The sequence below is a fragment of the Carcharhinus amblyrhynchos genome, chromosome 13 (assembly GCF_965287045.1).
Source record: "Carcharhinus amblyrhynchos chromosome 13, sCarAmb.v2.hapA, whole genome shotgun sequence".
NCBI lineage: Eukaryota > Metazoa > Chordata > Chondrichthyes > Carcharhiniformes > Carcharhinidae > Carcharhinus > Carcharhinus amblyrhynchos.
This window is the reverse complement of record NC_137336.1, coordinates 15253873-15273704: the sequence shown is the minus strand read 5'-3', so window position 1 is coordinate 15273704 and position 19832 is coordinate 15253873. Positions and strand designations below refer to the sequence as shown.

Here is a 19832-nt window from a genome sequence, read left to right as displayed (position 1 = left end):
GAAGGTGGGCCTCAACACGTCAGCAAAACCATGTTGCATAATTGTTAAAGGATGCTCCTATCATTACCTGAGTAAACCTCTTCTCTAGAGTACCATGGAGGTCTCATGGTATCCCCCTCCCCATCCCCATCCCTGCCAGCAGTCAGCACTTCTCACTTCACTCTCCACCCCATCCCCGATCAAATTAGTGGAGAAGATAGTGGGGAAGAGTCAATAACATTTAAATACATTCAAATTCACGTAAAGAAGGTTCACACCTGCTATGGGCATGAACGTGGTGATGTCGCTGGCAAGGGGCAAGGAAGATTCAAAACTTGCCATCAAAAACCATTACTTCTGGATCTTGAGCCCCCATTCGCACAGATGGCAAATGTGGGCTCAAGATTGCCCCCAGTGGCTTGCAAGGCCAGTTTACAGGAGATTTGTAAAAATCAATCATATTGCTTTGGGTCTGGAGTCACATATAGACCAGACCAGGTAAGGATGCCAGATTGCTTTCCCTAAAGGATATTAGTGAACCAGATGGAGTTGACAACAACTGACAATGGTTTCATGGTCATCACTGGACTTTAATTTCCAGATTCTTTTTTAAATTTGTATTCAAACGTCAAACCCAGGCCACCAGAACATTACCCTGGGTCTCTAGAGGCAGCATAGTAGCACAGTGGTTAGCACTACGCCTTACAGCACCAGCAACCCAGGTTCAATCACAGGCTTGGGTCATTATCTGTGCAGAGTCTGCACGTTCTCCCCACGCCTATGTAGGTTTCCCCCAGGAGCTCCGGTTTCCTTACACAGTCCAAAAAGAACATGCTGGTTAAGTGCACTGGCCATGCTAAATTCTCCCTCAGTGTACCCAAACAGGCACCAGAGTGTGGCGACTCAGAGATTTTCACAGTAACTTAATTGCCGTGTTAATGCAAGCTTACTTGTGACGCTAATAAATAAAACAAACTAGATTACTACTTGTCTGGTGACAATACCACACTGTCATCACCCCAGGGTCTAGAAACAGGAGAAGTATCAGGGCCTGTGATTTCCCTCCCTGGCCCTTGTATAAGGGCCACTGCTCTTTTTCATAAAAAATGACTTGGATATACACGAAATTATTTCAAAGTTGGAAACTTCATTAGTGAGAACAGGCTACAGAGCAAATTGACAAAATTGTCAACACATGCAAATAAAATTTAACATAAACAAGTGTGATGTAACCTGATTTGGTAGTAAGAATGAGGAGAGACAATATAAATGGTATAATTTGGAAGGGTGCAGGAACAGAAATCTGGGAATATATGTGCGCATTTACCATGGTTACTCCACCTAATCAACACATTTTGGACATACAAGGGGCAATTTAGCACAGCCAATCCTCCTAATTTGCATTTCTTTAGACAATGGGAGGAAACCACAGTACCTCAAAGGGAATACACAGACATGGGGAGAACATGCAAACGCCACTCAGTCATCCATTGCTCGAATCAAACCCAAGTCCTTGGTGCTATGAAGCAGTAGTGCTAACCACTGTGCCACCCCATTTACAGTGCTAGTAACCAGAAAACACTGACTTAATGAGGCAATATAAAGAAAAGAACTCTTGCAGAACATTGCTAGGCTCTGAAAAGAACTGCCTGAAAAGTTAGTAGAATTGGCTTCAAGTCTGATGTAACACTCAAGGGAAAAAAAATGCAGAGGTTCATGAGGTAAGAGCAGGAAATTGGGAATAATTGGATGACATTACAAGGTTGATGATAAAAGCATTAGACACTGTTTGCAACATACCAGTATCATTGATTAGATATGTCACTTCATTAAGGCAGGAATTCCTTCATATAATAGTCCTTGTGAGTAAGTAAAGATTGGGTAAAGATGCAAGGTAATGGTTTTACCAGTGTTGGGACTGCAATCCAGTGTCCAGTCAAGGTGTCTTATTAACAGCATTGCTAACTTGCACTACAAAGTAAAGCTCACCTGCTTAATGTTGTCAGCCAGAAATACGATGTAAACACAGCAAAACCCCAATTGGGTTAGAATCAAAAAGAACTCCACCAAACGCCTGAGAGAGAATAGCAACAGTAATCACAGACTAGAATCAAATAAATAAAAGCAAATTGAAACCAAAAAATGCTGGAATCTCACAGCAGGTCTGACAGTGTCTGCGGAGAAAAAAAAAGAGTTGACATTTCAAAACATTAGCTCTATTCACTTGCCACAGATGCTGACAGACCTGCTGAAATTTTCTAGCATTTTCTGCTTTTGTTAGAGACTAGAGTCAACTGTTTTTGCCTAATGTGCTCAAAGCCAAACTACATAATTAAGTATTAGAATATATTTTTAAAAATATAGTAAAAGTAGTGTAGGGCTTTGACACGCCTATTGCAAATAGAAGGAAACATTTTTAATATAGCCCCAAGCATGTTAGTTTGGAGAGTTGGAAGGTGACAGTAGTACCCTGGGTTACAGTGGCAGTGGAAGGAGATTGTGTTTGGGGATAGAGGTAAATAACGGTGTCCAAGGAATGGAGGAGTGACATAGGAACAGAAAAAGAAAGGAGAGCACAGACAGACATTTCAAGCAACAAACAGAAATGTAATGCTTTCACTTGCACACTGCTATCCATTATATTATAGAACAACCGTATCTCTGTGCAGACGCTCAAGATCTTCCCAAAAATTCAAATACCTTCCCATAACTGAATGTTTTCGCAGCCACAGATTGGGGCATTCTTGCAAACTGCACATCACCGCATTCCCATAATCCAAAAATGGCTTCTGTAACCTAAGTTTAAAAATGAAAAAAAAAATCCAAAAAATTCAACATTTTAAACGTTCTTTCCCAGGAGACAATTTCAACAGGATACGTCTTTCTCACCTAACATGACCTAGACATTTCACATCCCCAGTATCTTTTCCTCATAGATAAAGAGCTTTACTCCAATTAACTTCCAAAACAAAGTACACAAATACCTCAAAAGCACAAGGTTCATTCCAGTTCAATTGCTTATATACAGCAACCAGATGGAACATGTAACAGTCAACAGTATTGCAGACTTATTAACCCAGTGACACCCATCTGAACTTTGAAAAAAACATAGAACTTAGACTGAAGTCTAGACAAGGAAATAATGACATTTATTTTGATTGCATAATAATGACTATTTGGAAATTCTACATTAGATTTTACCCAGAATCCATCCAGTCAAGAGAACTAAAAGCTTAATTGAATAAATCAGTAAATTGGAAACCGAAGATTAGGCGTTTCAGATCCCAGAGGGTCTTTGAGCTTTCTGCTTCTTACTTGAGCAGAGGCTGAACAATCCCCATCCATCGCTATTCTCCTGGGCCTAACTGAACTTGTTCTCTCACTTAACAATTCCTCCTTTAACTTGTCTCACTTGAAGCAAATAAAGGCTGTGACCATGGGTACTCATATGGGCCCCAGTTATGCCAGTCTTTCTGTGGTGTTAGAATACCAGATCAGAAACCCCAAGCTAAATGAAACCAGACTAGACAATTTTTCAATTTTGGCATTAATGCAAGGATAAGATATTTCACTCCAGGCATTCTACTGAGAAACTAGGGAGCTTTGATCAAAAAACTTCATTGACACAGCTTAACTATAACAAATGAATTAGCTTAATTGCCAACAATTGGACTATACATAAATGTAACAAGATATAATTCTTAACTGCTAACCTATCACTATTGGTTCCAATGAAATCAATTCTCTTAGACTTAACCCCTCTTTAAAATTAGTTAGCAGGAGAGAGAGAGAGAGAGAGAAAGACTTTCTTCTACCAGCTCCAGGTAGCAATGGCTCCTCACTTGAAAATGAAAAACTGTCCTTTCCTGCGATCTTACTCCTCCCATTATCACAGACTGTCTCTGCCAATTAACCTAATCAAAACTCACATGAATCTGCATACCTAGTCTAAAAACCCAGGAGAACCCAAGTAAACAACAGATCAATTTATGCTACAAAGTAACACATTCCTGGCTAAAATCAGTGATTTGCTTCATGCTTGGCATCTGCTGCATGTTTCCCAGACAAATCAACTCCTGTAACAAAACAGTTCCTCTTAAAGTAACCCTACCCGAACCAAAATATATCAAAATAGCACAGTATCACCACAGTGGTGTGTGGAACGTGCTTTGGTCTGATCCTACTCAAGCCCTCTCTCAACTCTTTCATCATTAAGTCGATGATTATATCAGTGCCACTTCATTCTCTTGTCTGAGCCTAGCAAAATTTGTTCATTCTGGTTTGAATTTCCTTCCCTCCCTCATCTTCACATGATCCATCTCTGATGGATCTCTGCCTTGACTCCTGTCTCCAATTATGGCAATAGATTAGTCACTAATATACTTTACAAACCTACAGACTACTACAACCATCTCAGCTAAACTCTTCACACCACATAAGGACTTCACCCCATTCTTCCATTTCCTCAAAATAACTCCATCCCATTCTTCCATTTTCTCCATCTCCATTCTGATAATGCCACCTTAGGAAACAGTGCTTCTGACATGTCTACATTTCTTCCTCAACTAAAGTTTCTACTGTGATTCAGACAGGGCCACTCAACCATGTCCGGTCCATCTCCCACAACTCTACCCTCATCCTTTCCCCTCCCTTCCAAACCATGAGAGGGCCAATTTTGTCCTCCATATTTAAAGGATCATCCTCTGCAACGTCTGCCAATTCCAGTATGATGCCACCGCAAAATACATATTTTCCTCACTCCTATGTCAGCATTACACAGGGATCACTCCCTCAGACACCATGGTCTACTCCTCCATCACACCCAACCCTTCATCATGTTCCCATACAATTGCACTTGTGCAACACCTGCCCTTTTATCTCCTCACTGTTTAAAGCTCTGAGCACCTCCAAATGATGGAGGAGCATTTCACTTGCTCCTCCTTCAATACTGTCTACTGTATGCTCTGCTCTCGACACAGACTCCTCTACATTGGAGAAGATAAACACAGACCGGGTGACTGCTTTATGAAGCATCTTCACTCAGCCTACAATCACGAACCCAACCTGCCGGGTGCTTGACATTTTAGCTCATTAACTTCCGCTTATGCCCAGATATCCAATCTTGACCTGTTGCAATACTCCAGTGAAGCCCAATACAAATAAGAGTAACAACATCTCATCTTCCAGTTAGGCATATTACAGCCTCCTGGACTCAACTTTGAATTCAACAACTTCAGACTGTGAACACACACTCACTCCACATTTCCAGAATTTTAAGTCACTTGTTCTTTAGTTTTGCTTTCACTGAGGACTGACTATTCTTTTACCTTAATCAGAACCTTCTTTAGTCCTTAATCTAGCATCAACACTCCTTTGACATATTTGCAATCTCTCTTTAGCTCTGATCTCTGACCCTCTAATCTGCTTCACCTCCTCGATCCCCCTCCCCAACTATGTAATCCATTACATTTTACCCCTTTCAGCTGTGTCAGTCATATGGACCCAAAACGTACTGTTTCTCTCTCCACACTTGCTGCCAGACATGCAGTATTTATCCAGCACTTCTGTTTTTATTTCAGATGTCCAGCATTCACAGTATTTTGCTTTTACATAAGTATTACCTGTTAGTGTTCTAAGGATCGATTCCACTGAATGTAACATGCAAGTGAAAATTACCAACAATTCATTATACAGACTCCAACGTCATAGAATGTCTAATTAGTCTCAAGTCTTTCTTCAAACAACTGCACAACTTTCACATCATATCCTAGTATCCAAACCCTAATGTTTTCTTTCTTTCAACTTGAGGTTCTAACAGTTAAAAGAAAGAAAAAGAAAGCAAAAGTTGATGGTGTTTTTTCAATTCAGATAGGTTTTATTGGTTGGTCAGCATTTAATGCCCATCCCTAGTTGCCCCTGATGCGTAATTGAGAGTCAACCACATTTCAATGGCTCTGGAATCACTTGTAGATCAGACCAGGTAAGGATGGCAGATTTCCTTCCCTAAAGGACACTAGTGAACTAGAAGGATTTTTCCAACAATCTGCAATGGTTTCACAGTCATCACTAAATTCTTAATTCCAGATTTTTTTTTATTGAATCCAAATTCCAACATCTGCTGTGGCTGGACTTGAACATGGGTCCCCACAACATTAGCTGAGTTTCTGGATTAATAATCTAGCGATAGTACCACTAGGCCATCTGCCTTGCCGTTAATATCAGCTGGCCTTTAGTGATCATGGAAGTCACAATCCTGATCCTATCCTGCACGTAAATTTAAAGCTGTGCATTAAGTGCCAGAGAACTAATTTCCACTGGCCAGTTTATGTTCAAAGCGACAAAAATTCCACAGATATGTATAATGGGACTATGCTCTACTGTTATGGAAAAAAGTTAACTCTTCATAGAATAGAAATCTAAAATTGATTAACCACACACTCACCAACTAAAAATCATTTATTTTAATCCCCATAAGTAATCTAGGACTGAGTCAACAAATATGGAGCATTATAGGCTACTTGTTACACGGAAAATATTCCCTATATTACTTACTTCGCACTTAAATAGTGACTGCATTTGACTAGCAAATGCATACAATGTACAGCTACCACTGCCATGACAACTAAGCTGATTGGACCAACCTGTAGATAAATGGAAAACCGAATTAAAAACTTAAAGTATCCACAGTTTTGCACGCAAATATTACGAGATTTTCGATTGATTCCTGTGTCTCCCTCATGTTTAGTGCGTACAATCTTTTTTGCGAAGTGTATTTGAACATTTGAGCCCACACAGTTGGTGGACCAACAGAACCAGAGAGTAAAAAGATATAAAGTTAAACACCAATGCTGCTCATTGTCTGTTCTAAACGTGACCAATTATAAGTCATAATGGCTGAAGGCAGAACAAGGAAGCCATTAATCAGTACCACATTCTTCCGATATCCCACCATTTACCTTCTCTGTGGTAGTCTAGCAGTCTCCATAAACAGGCCATAGACATTACAAAGCCCAGTCTAACAAATCCATGTCAGTATTTCACACCAACCAATAGTTCCAAAACAAAGTATCCTAGAAATTGAAATTTACATTTTAATCTGCTGCCAGAGTTTGTCTAGCCATAATTGCTGCTGGAGCAGTAGCAGCCAGTGGGCCTGGACAAATGGGTTTGGATGGAAGGTAACAGAAGCACAAAATGCCACCAAATAACCACCTCCAGCATTTGACAGTCACCTATCCCAGTTTCAAAAAAGATGTAAATACTTTGCCACCATCACTTACCTGGATGGTTCCAACTGCAACATCTAAAGCTTAATGGAAGACTAAAGGTCAAAGTAGTGCACTTGAAAGAAAAAGTGATGTTTTGGGATAGTAAATGGAATTAGAGAAGATAAACCGGTACAAATAAATTGTGGCAAGAGTGTAATAGTGGGAAATATTTAAAATGGTAATCAAAATGTTCAAGAAACATACTCAACTAAAGAAAATCAGAAACAAATTGAATGTTGAAACAGCATGGATGAATAAACACATGGTGGTAAAATTGAAACTAAAAGGCCAAGGATATTTAAATGCACCGATGATCAAGGGAATACAAATAGATTTGTAAAGTTAAATGAACAATAAGAAATCAAAGAACTATGAATTAAATTATAAGATCAGTCAAGTATTTTAGAGGTGCCTAAAAAGAAAGGTTGAGGATAGTGCCCAAGGGTTGCTAGCACACAAACTAATTGGAAATGGGAGCAACATGGCATATTTATCGAATAGTTACTTTGTTTCAGTTTTATCAAAGAAATGACATTAGATCGGGAACAAAATAAATAAACTTAAGATAGAAAGGAGATCATTGATTAATCAAACACGGGTAAGATAAAACTCTTGATCTGAATGGATTGCATCCAATCACATTAAAAGTTAGGGAAGAGATAACAGAAGCACGATTACAAATAAAAATTAGAAAACTGAACAGTGCCAGAACACTGGCAGATAGAATTAAAAGGTAAGTCAGCGTAGTCACAGATGACCATCGGCTGCTCTCCCCTTAGAAGGGGAGAGCTGCCTGGTGGTAATATAACCTGAGGATCACCACACCTCAGGCAAGGGGCCAGGTTGAGTAGACACCTGGGCCTTCATGAATAACCTCAGCCTGTGTAGGAATTGAATCCAAGCTGTTGCCGTCACTAATCAGAAGGCTGCCAATAAAGTGTTGTATTGTAGATTTGAGCTCGAGTTAGGAACTAATAGCAAAATTGACAGCAAGCAGACTACAGAACAAAAAAAAAGTTAAACTACCCAAAAGGTAGGAAGTGGTGTTCTATCTAGATCAGTCTGAGGCCACTGTTGTACAAAATTCACTTCAACAATTTGGACAATTTCAAACTTTGACGAGAAGTTAATACAATGAAAGAACGTGACAAAATTGAAGGCGGCATTTATAAAAACTTACTAAATCTGCATGCCAGCAAATTATTTTCAATGTAGCAAAAAGTGATGCATTTCAGTAGCAAGAATAAAAAAGTTACATACTGCTTGGATAAAATCTAAATGGAGTAATGCCAACAACCGCCTTCCCATAGATTTAAATTTTAGGTACAAATGGACATGAAGGAACAGAGAAATTCAGCCTCTGGTCAGATGACAATTTCATACAATCCCAATACATTCAGGAATCAGCATTAAGTCTGGACCCGATACACAAGTTGACACAGGTACAATATACAATCATATAGAAAATATCATTATTTACCCAGATAAATAATAAAAAAGTGAAAGCATCTCACCACAATACCCGCATTCTTCACTGCCAATGGCAGGCTAAGAAGCCCAGTTCCAATGTTCCCTTTCAACAAATGAATTAATGTCACAAAATTCCTGAAATGTAAACAAAAATTAATACCATCCTTTTAGATCGTTTACTTCATAGTGCTATAGCCCAGACCTAAACCCACACCTTAGCCCCACAAATAGAATGTATCATTGAGAAAACTGCAGCTGCATGCGTTTTACCAATTTCATTAACACTCCAGATTATGCAATACAACTGTACAGAATTTAACTCTCAAAAACTCATTCTGTTAACTATTTCTAAACATCACTTTCAAAGGAATAACATTCACAGCCTAGTCTGAGTCCAAGAGCTTTGACTGCACTTTCAAAGGTTACACTCATGACCTGCAACAAGTTTATGGTACACCATCCCATTTCTAAGCCTTCTCAAAATTTAGCCCTGAAGATAATCTGTATTTTGAAGTTTCAGAATGAAGTCTGATAGATTCTGCAGAGTGACAAAAAAAAGACAAAAAGCGCTCTTATCTGAAATTACCACACAATTTGTATTCTGAAGGCATATTTTATTTCCCAACTGTACAGGACTTACGATGTACCAGTTCTTTCACTTAGATTTTGATAATTTTCAAAATTATCAGATGATCTTGAGGAAGTATCAGGTGAAGAAGTCAAGCTGTCATGGTCTGGGCTGTTTTCAGTGGAACTATAATCATTGTAATCTTCACTTGTCAGCTTTTGGGTTGACATGGCTGCAGCTTCTTAATAGCTGTTGAAAAATAAAGAAATTTAAATAAGCTTAGCAAAAATTTTCCACAGAAGAAAAGCAAGAGATTGTTTTCCAAACAAACTATACTTTGATTTAAATTTAATTTGTCATTTATATTAGTGTACATTGGAAAGTATTGTATCTTGCAGGCTTTAAGACAAAACATACGTTCATAGAGTATATAGGGGAGAAGAAAAATGACAGGGTACAGAGTATGGTGTTACACTCATAGCATAGCTAGGGTAAAGAGAAAGATCAGTTTAATATATGGTAGGTCCATTTAAAAATCTGTTCTTGAGTCGGTTGGTACATGACCTCAGACTTTTCTATCTTTTTCCTAAAAAGGCGAAAGAAAGTACATCCAGGTGGGTGGGGTCCTTGAATATGCTGGCTGCTTTTCCGAGTCAGCCGTAAGTGTAGACAGTCAATAGATGGGAGGCTGGTTTGCATGATGGACTGGGCTATGTTCAGTTTCTTGTAGTCTTGGTCAGAGCAAGAGCCATACCAGGCTGTGATAGGATCCTTTCCAGATGCTTCTATGGTGCATCTGTAAAGATTGGAGAGAGATGTCACAGACATGCCAAATTTCCTTAACCTCCTGAGAGGGTAGAAGCACTGGTCAGCATTCTTAACCATAATGTGCCAACGACATAGGCAAAATGCAAACTGAGGATCTGGAGAGGGAGTATGAAAAGATGGGAATGGAATTAAAAAGCAGAACCGACAAGGTGGTTATCTCTGGATCACTACCTGAACCGCGTGCAGATGGGCGTAGGGTAGATAGGATTAAAGAGGTGAATGGGTGGCTCAGGGATTGGTGTGGGAGGAATGGTTTTGAATTTATGGGGCATTGGCACCAGTATGGGGGCAGGTGGGATGGTGTTGGTCTGAACCGTGCTGGGACCAGAGTCCTGGCGAATCGTATAACTGGGACTGTAGATAGGGCTTTAAACTAATTGGGGGGGGGGGGGGGGGGGGGGGGGTGCGCGAGGGTAGGTGAAAGTACAGGGTCTAAAGTAAAGTAGAGAGGGTACAGGTACGGGAAGGGGTCAAGGATGTCGCAATAATAAAGGGAGTAGGGGGCATGAGTAAGATTGGTAGCGTTCCTTCAAATAGGGTCCAGGTGAAGGCTGGGATGAAGACACTTTATCTGAATGCACGAAGCATTCGGAACAAAGTGAATGAGCTGGTGGCGCAGATCAGCACAAATGGATATGATCTGGTGGCCATTACAGAGACATGGTTGCAAGGTGACAGGGACTGGGAGCTGAACGTCCAGGGGTATCAAGTGTTTAGGAAGGATAGACGGGACGAAAAAGGGGGAGGGGTAGCTCTGCTGATTAAGGGTAGCATCAGGGTGGTAGTAAGGGATGACATAGGAGCCAAAGAGCAGAAAGTGGAATCGTTGTGGGTGGAGATTAGGAACAGCAAGGGGAGGAAAACACTGGTGGGTGTGGTCTATAGGCCCCCAAATAATGACCTGGAGGTGGGGCGGGCTATAAACGCGCAAATAAATGATGCATGCAGGAATGGAACGGGAATAATTATGGGGGATTTCAATCTACATATTGATTGGTCGACCCATGTTGGACGCGGTGGGCTTGAGGAAAACTTCTTGGAATGCTGCCGGGATAGTTTCCTTGAACAGTGTGTGCTGGAGCCGACGAGGGAGCGAGCTATCTTGGATCTGGTGTTATGTAATGAGGCAGGTAGAAGTAGGGACCTTGTTGTGAGGGATCCTCTTGGGAAGAGTGATCATTGTATGGTGGAGTTTTTGATGCAGATGGAGGATGAGAAAGTAGGATCCCAGACCTGTGTCCTTTGTTTGAACAGAGAGAATACGATAGGATGAGAGAGGAATTGGCGAATATAGATTGGGAGCGCAGATTGGGAGGTAGGTCTGCTGAGGAACAGTGGAGGATCTTTCTTGGTGCTCAGCAGAAATTTATTCTGATGGTAAAGAAGGATCGTCGGAGAAGAGATAATCAGCCGTGGATAACGAAAGAGATAAAGGAGAGTATTAAATTAAAAGCTGATGCGTTTAGAGTGGCTAAAAGTAGTGGGTGAGAAGAGGATTGGGAGAGGTTTAAGTATCAACAAAGAATGACAAAGAAGTTGATGAAGAAAGGGAGGATAGACTATGAATCTAGGCTAGCGCTAAATATAAAAAAGGACAGTAAGAGTTTTTATAAATATATAAAAGGAGGAGGCTGGCTAGGGTGAATGTTGGACCCTTAGAGGATGAGAGGGGGGATTTAGTGGTGGGGGATGAGGAAATGGCTGAGGCCTTGAATAAGTTTTTTGCTTCGGTCTTCACAGAGGAGGACGCGAATAGTTTGCCGGGTGTTTACGATGGAAAGATGGTAGGAGTGGAGGGCCTGAATGAGATCATTGTTACTAGAGAGGGAGTGCTTGACAGACTAGTGGGACTGATGGTGGACAAGTCCCCAGGACCAGATGGAATGCATCCAAGGGTTCTGAAGGAAATGGCGGAGGTGATAGTGGATGCCTTAGTGATTATTTTCCAAACCTCGCTGGATTCTGGGGAAGTGCCGGAAGATTGGAAAACGGCTAATGTTACGCCGCTGTTTAAAAAGGGTAGCAGGCAAAAGGCAGGGAATTATAGGCCGGTTAGTTTAACGTCTGTTGTAGGAAAAATGCTTGAATCCGTCATCAAAGAGGAAATAGCGAGGCATCTTGAGAAGAATTGTTTTAATAGAGCAGACGCAGCACGGATTCGTTAAGGGGAAGTCGTGTCTGATGAACTTATTGGAATTCTACGAGGATGTGTCTAGTGCGGTGGATAGAGGGGAACCGGTGGATGTGGTGTTTCTCGATTTTCAGAAGGCGTTTGATAAGGTGCCGCACAGAAGGTTGTTACAGAAGGTTAGGGGGCATGGAGTTGGGGGTAAGGTGTTAGCGTGGATAGAGGATTGGCTATCAAATAGGAGGCAGAGAGTGGGTGTCAATGGGTGCTATTCGGATTGGCAGTTGGTGACTAGTGGAGTGCCCCAGGGATCGGTGCTGGGGCCTCAGCTATTTACCATTTATATAGGTGATCTGGAGGAGGGAGCTGAGTGTAAGGTGTCGAAATTTGCTGATGACACAAAGATAAGTGGAACAGCAAATTGTGCGGAGGGTGTAGAAAGTCTGCAGAGGGATCTAGATAGGTTGAGCGAGTGGGTGAGGACCTGGCAGATGGAGTACAATGTTAGCAAGTGTGAGGTTATCCACTTTGGTAGGAATAATAGTAGGAAGGACTACTACTTACAGGGCGAAAAGCAGAGGGACCTGGGGGTTCCTTGTGCATGAGTCACAAAAACCCAGCCTACAGGTGCAGCAGGTGGTCAGGAAGGCAAATGGGATGCTGGCCTTCATAGCGAGGGGGATTGAATATTAAAGTAGGGAGGTCTTGCTGCAACTGTACAGGGCACTGGTGAGGCCGCAGCTGGAGTAGTGTGCAGTTTTGGTCGCTGCACTTGCGCAAGGATATTTTGGCCTTGGAGAGAGTGCAGAGGAGGTTCACTAGGCTGATACCGGAGTTGAGGGGGTTGAACTATGAGGAGTGGCTGAATAGACTGGGCTTGTACTCGTTAGAGTTTAGAAGGATGAGGGGGGATCTTATTGAGACGTATAAGATAGTGAAAGGGATGGATAGGGTAGAGGTGGAGAGGCTCTTCCTGCTCAGAAAGGACAGCAGGACTAGAGGGCACAGCCTCAAGATGGGGGGGGGGGGGCTGCAGTTTAGAACAGAGTTGAGGAGGAACTTCTTCACTCAAAGGGTGGTGAATCTCTGGAATTCTCTGCCTGTTGAAGTGGCGGAGGCTACCTCGCTAAATATATTTAAGACGCGGGTAGATAGGTTTTTGGTGGGCAAGGGGATTAAGGGTTATGGGGAGAAAGCGGGAAAGTGGAACTGAGCCACTTCAGATCAGCCATGATCTTATTGAATGGCAGGGCAGGCTCGAAGGGCTAGATGGCCTACTCCTGCTCCTATTTCTTATGTTCCTAATGTTGGCATGGAGTCACTGGGACTAGGTTGATGATCTGAACACAAAAACCTGAAGCTCTCAACCATTTCCACTTCATTACCCTTGATGTAGATAGGGGCATGTCCTCCACTACACTTCCTGAAGTTAATCGCTATCTCCTTTTTTTGTTTTTCGATGAAGAGATTATTTCCGTTACACCATTTCACCAGATTCTTTACCTCTTTCCTGCACTCCATCTCATTGTTGTTTGAGATCCAACCCACTACAATGATATCATCAGCAAAGTTGAAAATAGAGGTGGAATGAAATTTGGCCACAAAGCCATAAATATACATGATTGTGTACAATGTCATTTACTTATACAATATCATAATTCCATTTCAGAGCATCATGTGGCTAGAGAATTTTCAAATACTGGCCAGTTCCAAGAGAGCTGAAATGAAAACTTTTGGGACACAGTCGACTGAAATCGCATCCTTCACAACACTCTTATCATGACACACTACATTGACTCCAGTTTCCTGTCATTAATTTTAAGACAAGTCATTGCTTTCCATATTCACCAGGCTGACAGCTGGTCACCAAAATCTTCCAACTGAAATATCTTAACATGGAACTGAAGAATGACACAGCACTTCCCACATACTTGCCATGAGAAATTTCAGTTATCATTCACTTAAATCACTTGCACACCCTTTCCAAGGACTTGTCAATTTCCTAAAGTGCCCAAAACTGAACACAATACTCTGAATTCAAATTATATTAAACCTTTTGTAAAAAATAATTTCCTTTTCTTGTTTTAGTCATTAATAAAGCGAAGCACATTACATGATACATGTTCTTTTTTCGAAGGCTCCTCAATTTCTCCTAATATCAAGAGTTGGGTACATACATTCACAAGTTTCTGTTAAAACTCTAAAATTGTACCATATAGCTCCTATTGCCTCTTACTCTTCCTACCAAGAAGTGATTTTAACATTTTCTGTTTTTGTTTCAGATTTAGCATCCACAGTAATTTGCTTTTACCAAAATGTTCCACTTCTCTGCCTAAATTTCATTGGTCGACTTCTTCCTAATATATGTTCAACATCCTAAGTATCTGATGCATTCCCGAGTTACATACTATCTGTAAATTTTGAAATGCCCTGCATGCCCAGGTACAGGTATTAATATGGTCATCAAAACAAAGTGATTCTAAAATTTATCCAGGAACACCACAGTGCATTTCTTTCCAGAAGGCTCTCAGCTTTCTGTATATTAGCAAATTCTGTGTTCATACAGCTAGTGCCTTTAATCCCATGGGTGCGAATTTTGCAAACAAGTCTGTGGTACTTTGTCAATAGGTTTTGAAAGCCCTACTTTGTGTATACAAGACATGCCTGGACAATTTTCTGCATTACTAGATAGATGTTAGTATCGTAGCTGTACTGGAACATCTTGACTAAGGGTGCAGCAAGTTGTAGAACACAAATCTTTAGTAAAATTGCTAGAATATTGTTAGGGATTTTGCAATGTCTAGTGCCTTCATCCATTTCTTGATATCACATGGGGCGAATTGAATTGGATGAAGGCTGGCATCTGTGATGCTGAGGACTTTTAGGCACAGAGCTCCAGTACTCAGTGACTAAGTCAAAATGGTGTGTAGCTAACTTGAAAGTGTCCCTCAACAGTTAAAATAAATTGCCAATATCTCAATGGACAGAAATTGTGTAGCAAGTTCTGTTCATCAAAGTCCTTATACTATGAAATGGATTCTGACAAGAAATAAACCTCCTGCTCCTCTCAACGGAATAATCCAGTTAGGTCCCTGACAATTAAATATTGACCACCATAATGGAGGATAATTAGTGAGGTCAGAAAAAGTGAATCAACAATACTGGCTTTGGGCAACCAGATGCAAGCTGATTTAACGTTAACACCTCCTGAGGCATACTACTTTTGGTCTCTAACTATCTTTAGTTACATATGATCTACAATTTCCCTATTCAGAAAGGTCACATACACAACTATCAGTATCTCACGAACCAGTCAAGAAAGCTTTATTGACCTCAAACAGAAAATAGAAATCCAACTTCAAATTAAATTATATATTCTCCTTACAGGTTTAATGTGCTTGTGCCAGCAAAGTTAAAACTCAACATATCAGCAAAATCAATAAATTAATGCTTTATGTGATAGAAATTTCAAAATTTAAAGCTAAGTTTAAAATGCACACTCAATTGACCAATATTAAGAATTGATGTAAATATTTCAGCCCTAACCAATTACCGAGCAGAAATGTGCAAGTTTCACTTATGCACAAAGATCTCAGCACGTTCTACAAGATGCAAGATTTTGTTAGTGTATTGTAACCATTTACATTATCTGGGGAAAAGAAATTTGAAATTTACTTACTAACAAAGTGGCATCCTTTGATAGCAGCTTTAGTATTGAAAACCATCATTAACCTACACAATAGGATCCCTAATTCAATATCAACCTCAATTTCATCTTAAACTTTCGCTCATGTAAAAGATTTTAATGAATTGTTCAGACAAGATCAGCTATGGATTAGAAATGTAGAAAAAAAATCATGCCACAAATCTGAAATGGGTTTTAAAAAATGTGAAGCTTGATCCAAGATGCACCTCCAAAAAGGTTGACTACTGTTTGAAGCGTAAACAAATAACACTGCTAGATTTGCAGCGTAAGCGAATAACACTTAGACAATAACACTAGGGTGGCACAGTGATTAGCACTGCTGCCTCACAACACCAGCGACCCAGATTCGATTCCTGGCTTGGGTCACTGTCTGTGTGGAGTTTGCACATCCTCCCCATGCCTGCATGGGTTTCCTCCAGGCACTCCGGTTTCCTTCCGCAGTCCAAAGACATGCAGGTTAGGTGAATTAGGCATGCTAAATTGCAAGGTGAATGCATGGGGTTATGGGAACGGGCTGGGATTGTGCAGACTCGATGGGCTGAATGGCCTCCTTCTGCACTAGGACCCTATGATCTAGGCTTGCACTTGATTATAAACTATGACAGACACCTTTTCACAGTTATGTCCAATCAAACAGTGCAACATCCTACAATGTATCCAGAAAGTACGTGAACACAGCAACTGTACCTCCTTAACAAATCACCTCATCATTCAGTAAGAAACACACAGTCTGATCTGGATGACATGGCCAATGTCAAATCAGATGCACAAATCAAAATAAAGGGAAAGTGAGACTGAGTTAAGAAAGATAAAGGAAAGTTTAAACACACTTACGTTTTTTAAATTGTCAATAATTTAAAGTTAAAGCGATTAGACTTTTCACTTTTACAAATCTAAGTTGCTTGGCAGTAGATAGATCCCAAGTCATGACCTCGTGAAATGCCAGAGTAGGCCGGAGGGATGAATGGTCTATTCCAATGTTCCCAGTAATGAAGACCGATCAAACCATTAAAAAGTACTTGCACTGGAATGGACAAATCCTAATGTCTTCAAGCAAACAAAGAACAAAGAACAACCCAGCACGGGAAACAGACCCTTTGGCCCAACGAGCCCGCGCTGCCATCTTAACAAAGCATTTTCCTACACCTACCTTGCCCCGTGTGTATGCTAATGGTACCCCTATTGTAACCAGATTCAGGGGAGAAGAGTGTAGGGTCAATTTGGTACATCAATCAGCCTAAATGCACATCTTTGGGGTGTGGGAGGAAACCAGAGCACCCGGAGGAAACCCACGCAACCACAGGGAGAACGCGCAAACTCCCACAGACACCGGCCCAAATCCATGTATCTGCACAGAGAGCAGTGATAGTCACTGAGCTGTTGTGGTGCCCATCTGCTGGTCCAGGTTTAAGCACACAACACGACATGAAGTACTAGGCCACTCTCGAAACATCCAAGAGCAGCCCACGCACGACCCACCATGTGCATGCCCCTCGTTTGACAACAAGGTGGACCGACACATCTGCGGATTAAAAGAGACAAAATATTAACATGTAGTATTACATTTCCAGTATCGTCCCGAGGCTCTGACCCTTTTTAAAACTGTCGCCTATAAAAATTGTGTGCTTGATCCTGGACCGGTAGATGGGCGCCGCAACAGCTCAGTGACTAGCACTGCTGGCTGTGCAGATACATGGAGTTGGGCCTGTGTCTGTGGGAGTTTGCGCATTCTCCCTGTGGTTGCGTGGGTTTCCTCCGGGCGCTCCAGTTTCCTCCCACACCCCAAAGATGTGCTCTTAGGCTGATTGGTTTACCAAACTGACACTATTCTCCCCTGAATCTGGCTAAGTTAGGGGTTCCATTCATAGACACGCAGGGTAGAATAGGTGTAGGATGATGCGACGGCGCGGGCTCGTTGGGCCGAAGGGCCTGTTTCCCGTGCTGGGTTGTTCTTTGTTCTTTATAACCCTCCATCCCTGTGTCACTCATGTGCCTAAGTAAACCTTAAAACCAAGTCCAGCGTGCCTGCCTCAACCACCTTACTTGGTAGGGCATTCCATTCCCCCATGACCCTCTGTGTGAAAAACCTCTCTCTAGTATCCATATTATACTTCCCCCCCCCCCCCCCCCCTCACCCTTAGCTCGTGACCCCTTGTGATTTTTGTCTCCAATCTAGGAAAAAGCCTACCACTGTTGACTCTATCTATACCTGTCATTATTTTATACACCTCTATCAGATCCCCCCTTAATCTCCGTCTTTCTAAGGAGAAAAGCCCCAGTTTACCCAATCTTTGCTCATATCCCAGGCAGCATCCTGGTAAACCTCCTCTGCACTCTCTCCAGGGTCTCCACGTCCTCCCGGTAGTAAGGTGACCAGAACTGGACGCAGTACTCCAAATGCCACTGGGGTAGTCTTTGGACCAGGAGTCGTCGTCGTCTTCTTCTTCCCCCTCCTAACAGTTACCCACCCATCCTTCAGTCCGCGTCTGCGATGTCAATACAAGGAACTTGACATCGTCCCAAGTATTCCAAATGGTGAGACAAATGGTGGGATCCTATTTTCAGGAAGTTTATACAGGAAACATACATCAACCAATCAACACTTTCAAGTTTGCGTGTGCAACTGCTAAAAGTTGCTGCTCGATTTGCAGCAAACACTTAGCCTCAGTTTCTTTCAGCAGAAATTCAGATCGTGGAATTTATACTCTATTTTCTGTGGAAAAAAACAACTCTTTCCTAAATCTGGAGCCCACATTCCCTGCAGCCTTATGCAGCAAACTTAATAGACAAATCTAGCCAGTTTTCAAAATAACAGATTTGATTTAATTTGTCATATTAGTATTAGTAGACAGTGAAAAATATTGTTTCTTACGTGCTATACAAAGCGTACTGTTCATAGAAGGAAAGGAAAGAATACAGAATGTAGCATTACAGTCATAGCTCACGTGTAGAGGAGGATCAACTTAATGCAAGCTAGGTCCATTCAAAAGTTTGATGGCAGCAGGGAAGAATCTGTTGAATTGGTTAGTATATGTCCTGACACTTTTGTGTCTTTTTCCCAATGAAAGAAGGTGGATGAGAGGATGTCTTGCATGCAAAGGGGGCCTTAATTATGCTGGCTGCTTTTCTGAGGCAGCAGGAAGTGTAGACAGTGTCAATGGGTGGGAGGCTAGTTTGAGTGATGGACTGGGCTTCGCTCACGACCCTTTGTAGTTTCTTGCTGTCTTAGACAGAGCAGGAGCCATATCAAGCTGTGATACAACCAGAAAGAATGCTTTCTTTGGTGCATCTGTAAATGTTAGGGTTGTAGCAGACATGCCAAATTTCCTTAGTCTTCTGAGAAAGTAGAGGCGTTGGTGGGCTTTCTTAACTATAATGTCGTCATGGGGGAGGGGGGACAGGACAGGTTGATGATGACCCGGACCTAAAAACTTGAAGCTCTTGACCATATCTACCTCATCCCCATTGATGTTGGGTGGCGAAGGAAGAAAGTGATACCACTTGCATAAAGCAAACAACTGCACAAATTGGCCAACCAATTCTGGAAATTGATAAATTGCATGCTCCTGAATTTAATATCAGGTTTACACATTAAAAACAGCACAAATTAAGCTCTGGTTCTACTTTACTTTCCATCAGGGGAACAAAAAACTTCTGTCAAAACCAGATTCTCTCCTCACAGATGCTGGGAGACCTGCCAGCTTTTTGTTTACTTTTCCCTGACAACAGCTTGCATTTATACTGCAAAGGCTTCACAAGGCTTGACATCGAGTCCCATGGTTAAATATTGAGACAGGTAAGCAGAAACTTGAGTAGCCAGATACGTTTTAAGACTATTTTTAAAACTGAGTCTAGCTGGTGCAGAAGGGGGATTCCAAGAGCTTG

General features: G+C 41.5%; 1 protein-coding gene across 1 annotated transcript in view; it reads right to left on the bottom strand.

Annotated features, from left to right (window-relative positions):
• The window catches only part of slc36a1 (solute carrier family 36 member 1), a 46640-nt gene that overhangs the window by 25144 nt on the left and 1664 nt on the right, over window positions 1–19832 (bottom strand). Inside the window, exons 2-6 of the mRNA XM_080201328.1 lie at window positions 9358–9534; window positions 8762–8852; window positions 6532–6620; window positions 2680–2775; window positions 1969–2053 (exon numbers count right to left, since the gene is read on the bottom strand). Coding sequence (XP_080057454.1) covers window positions 1969–2053; window positions 2680–2775; window positions 6532–6620; window positions 8762–8852; window positions 9358–9515 — 519 coding nt within the window. The 5' untranslated portion in view covers window positions 9516–9534. The remainder of the gene's footprint in view (window positions 1–1968; window positions 2054–2679; window positions 2776–6531; window positions 6621–8761; window positions 8853–9357; window positions 9535–19832) is intronic.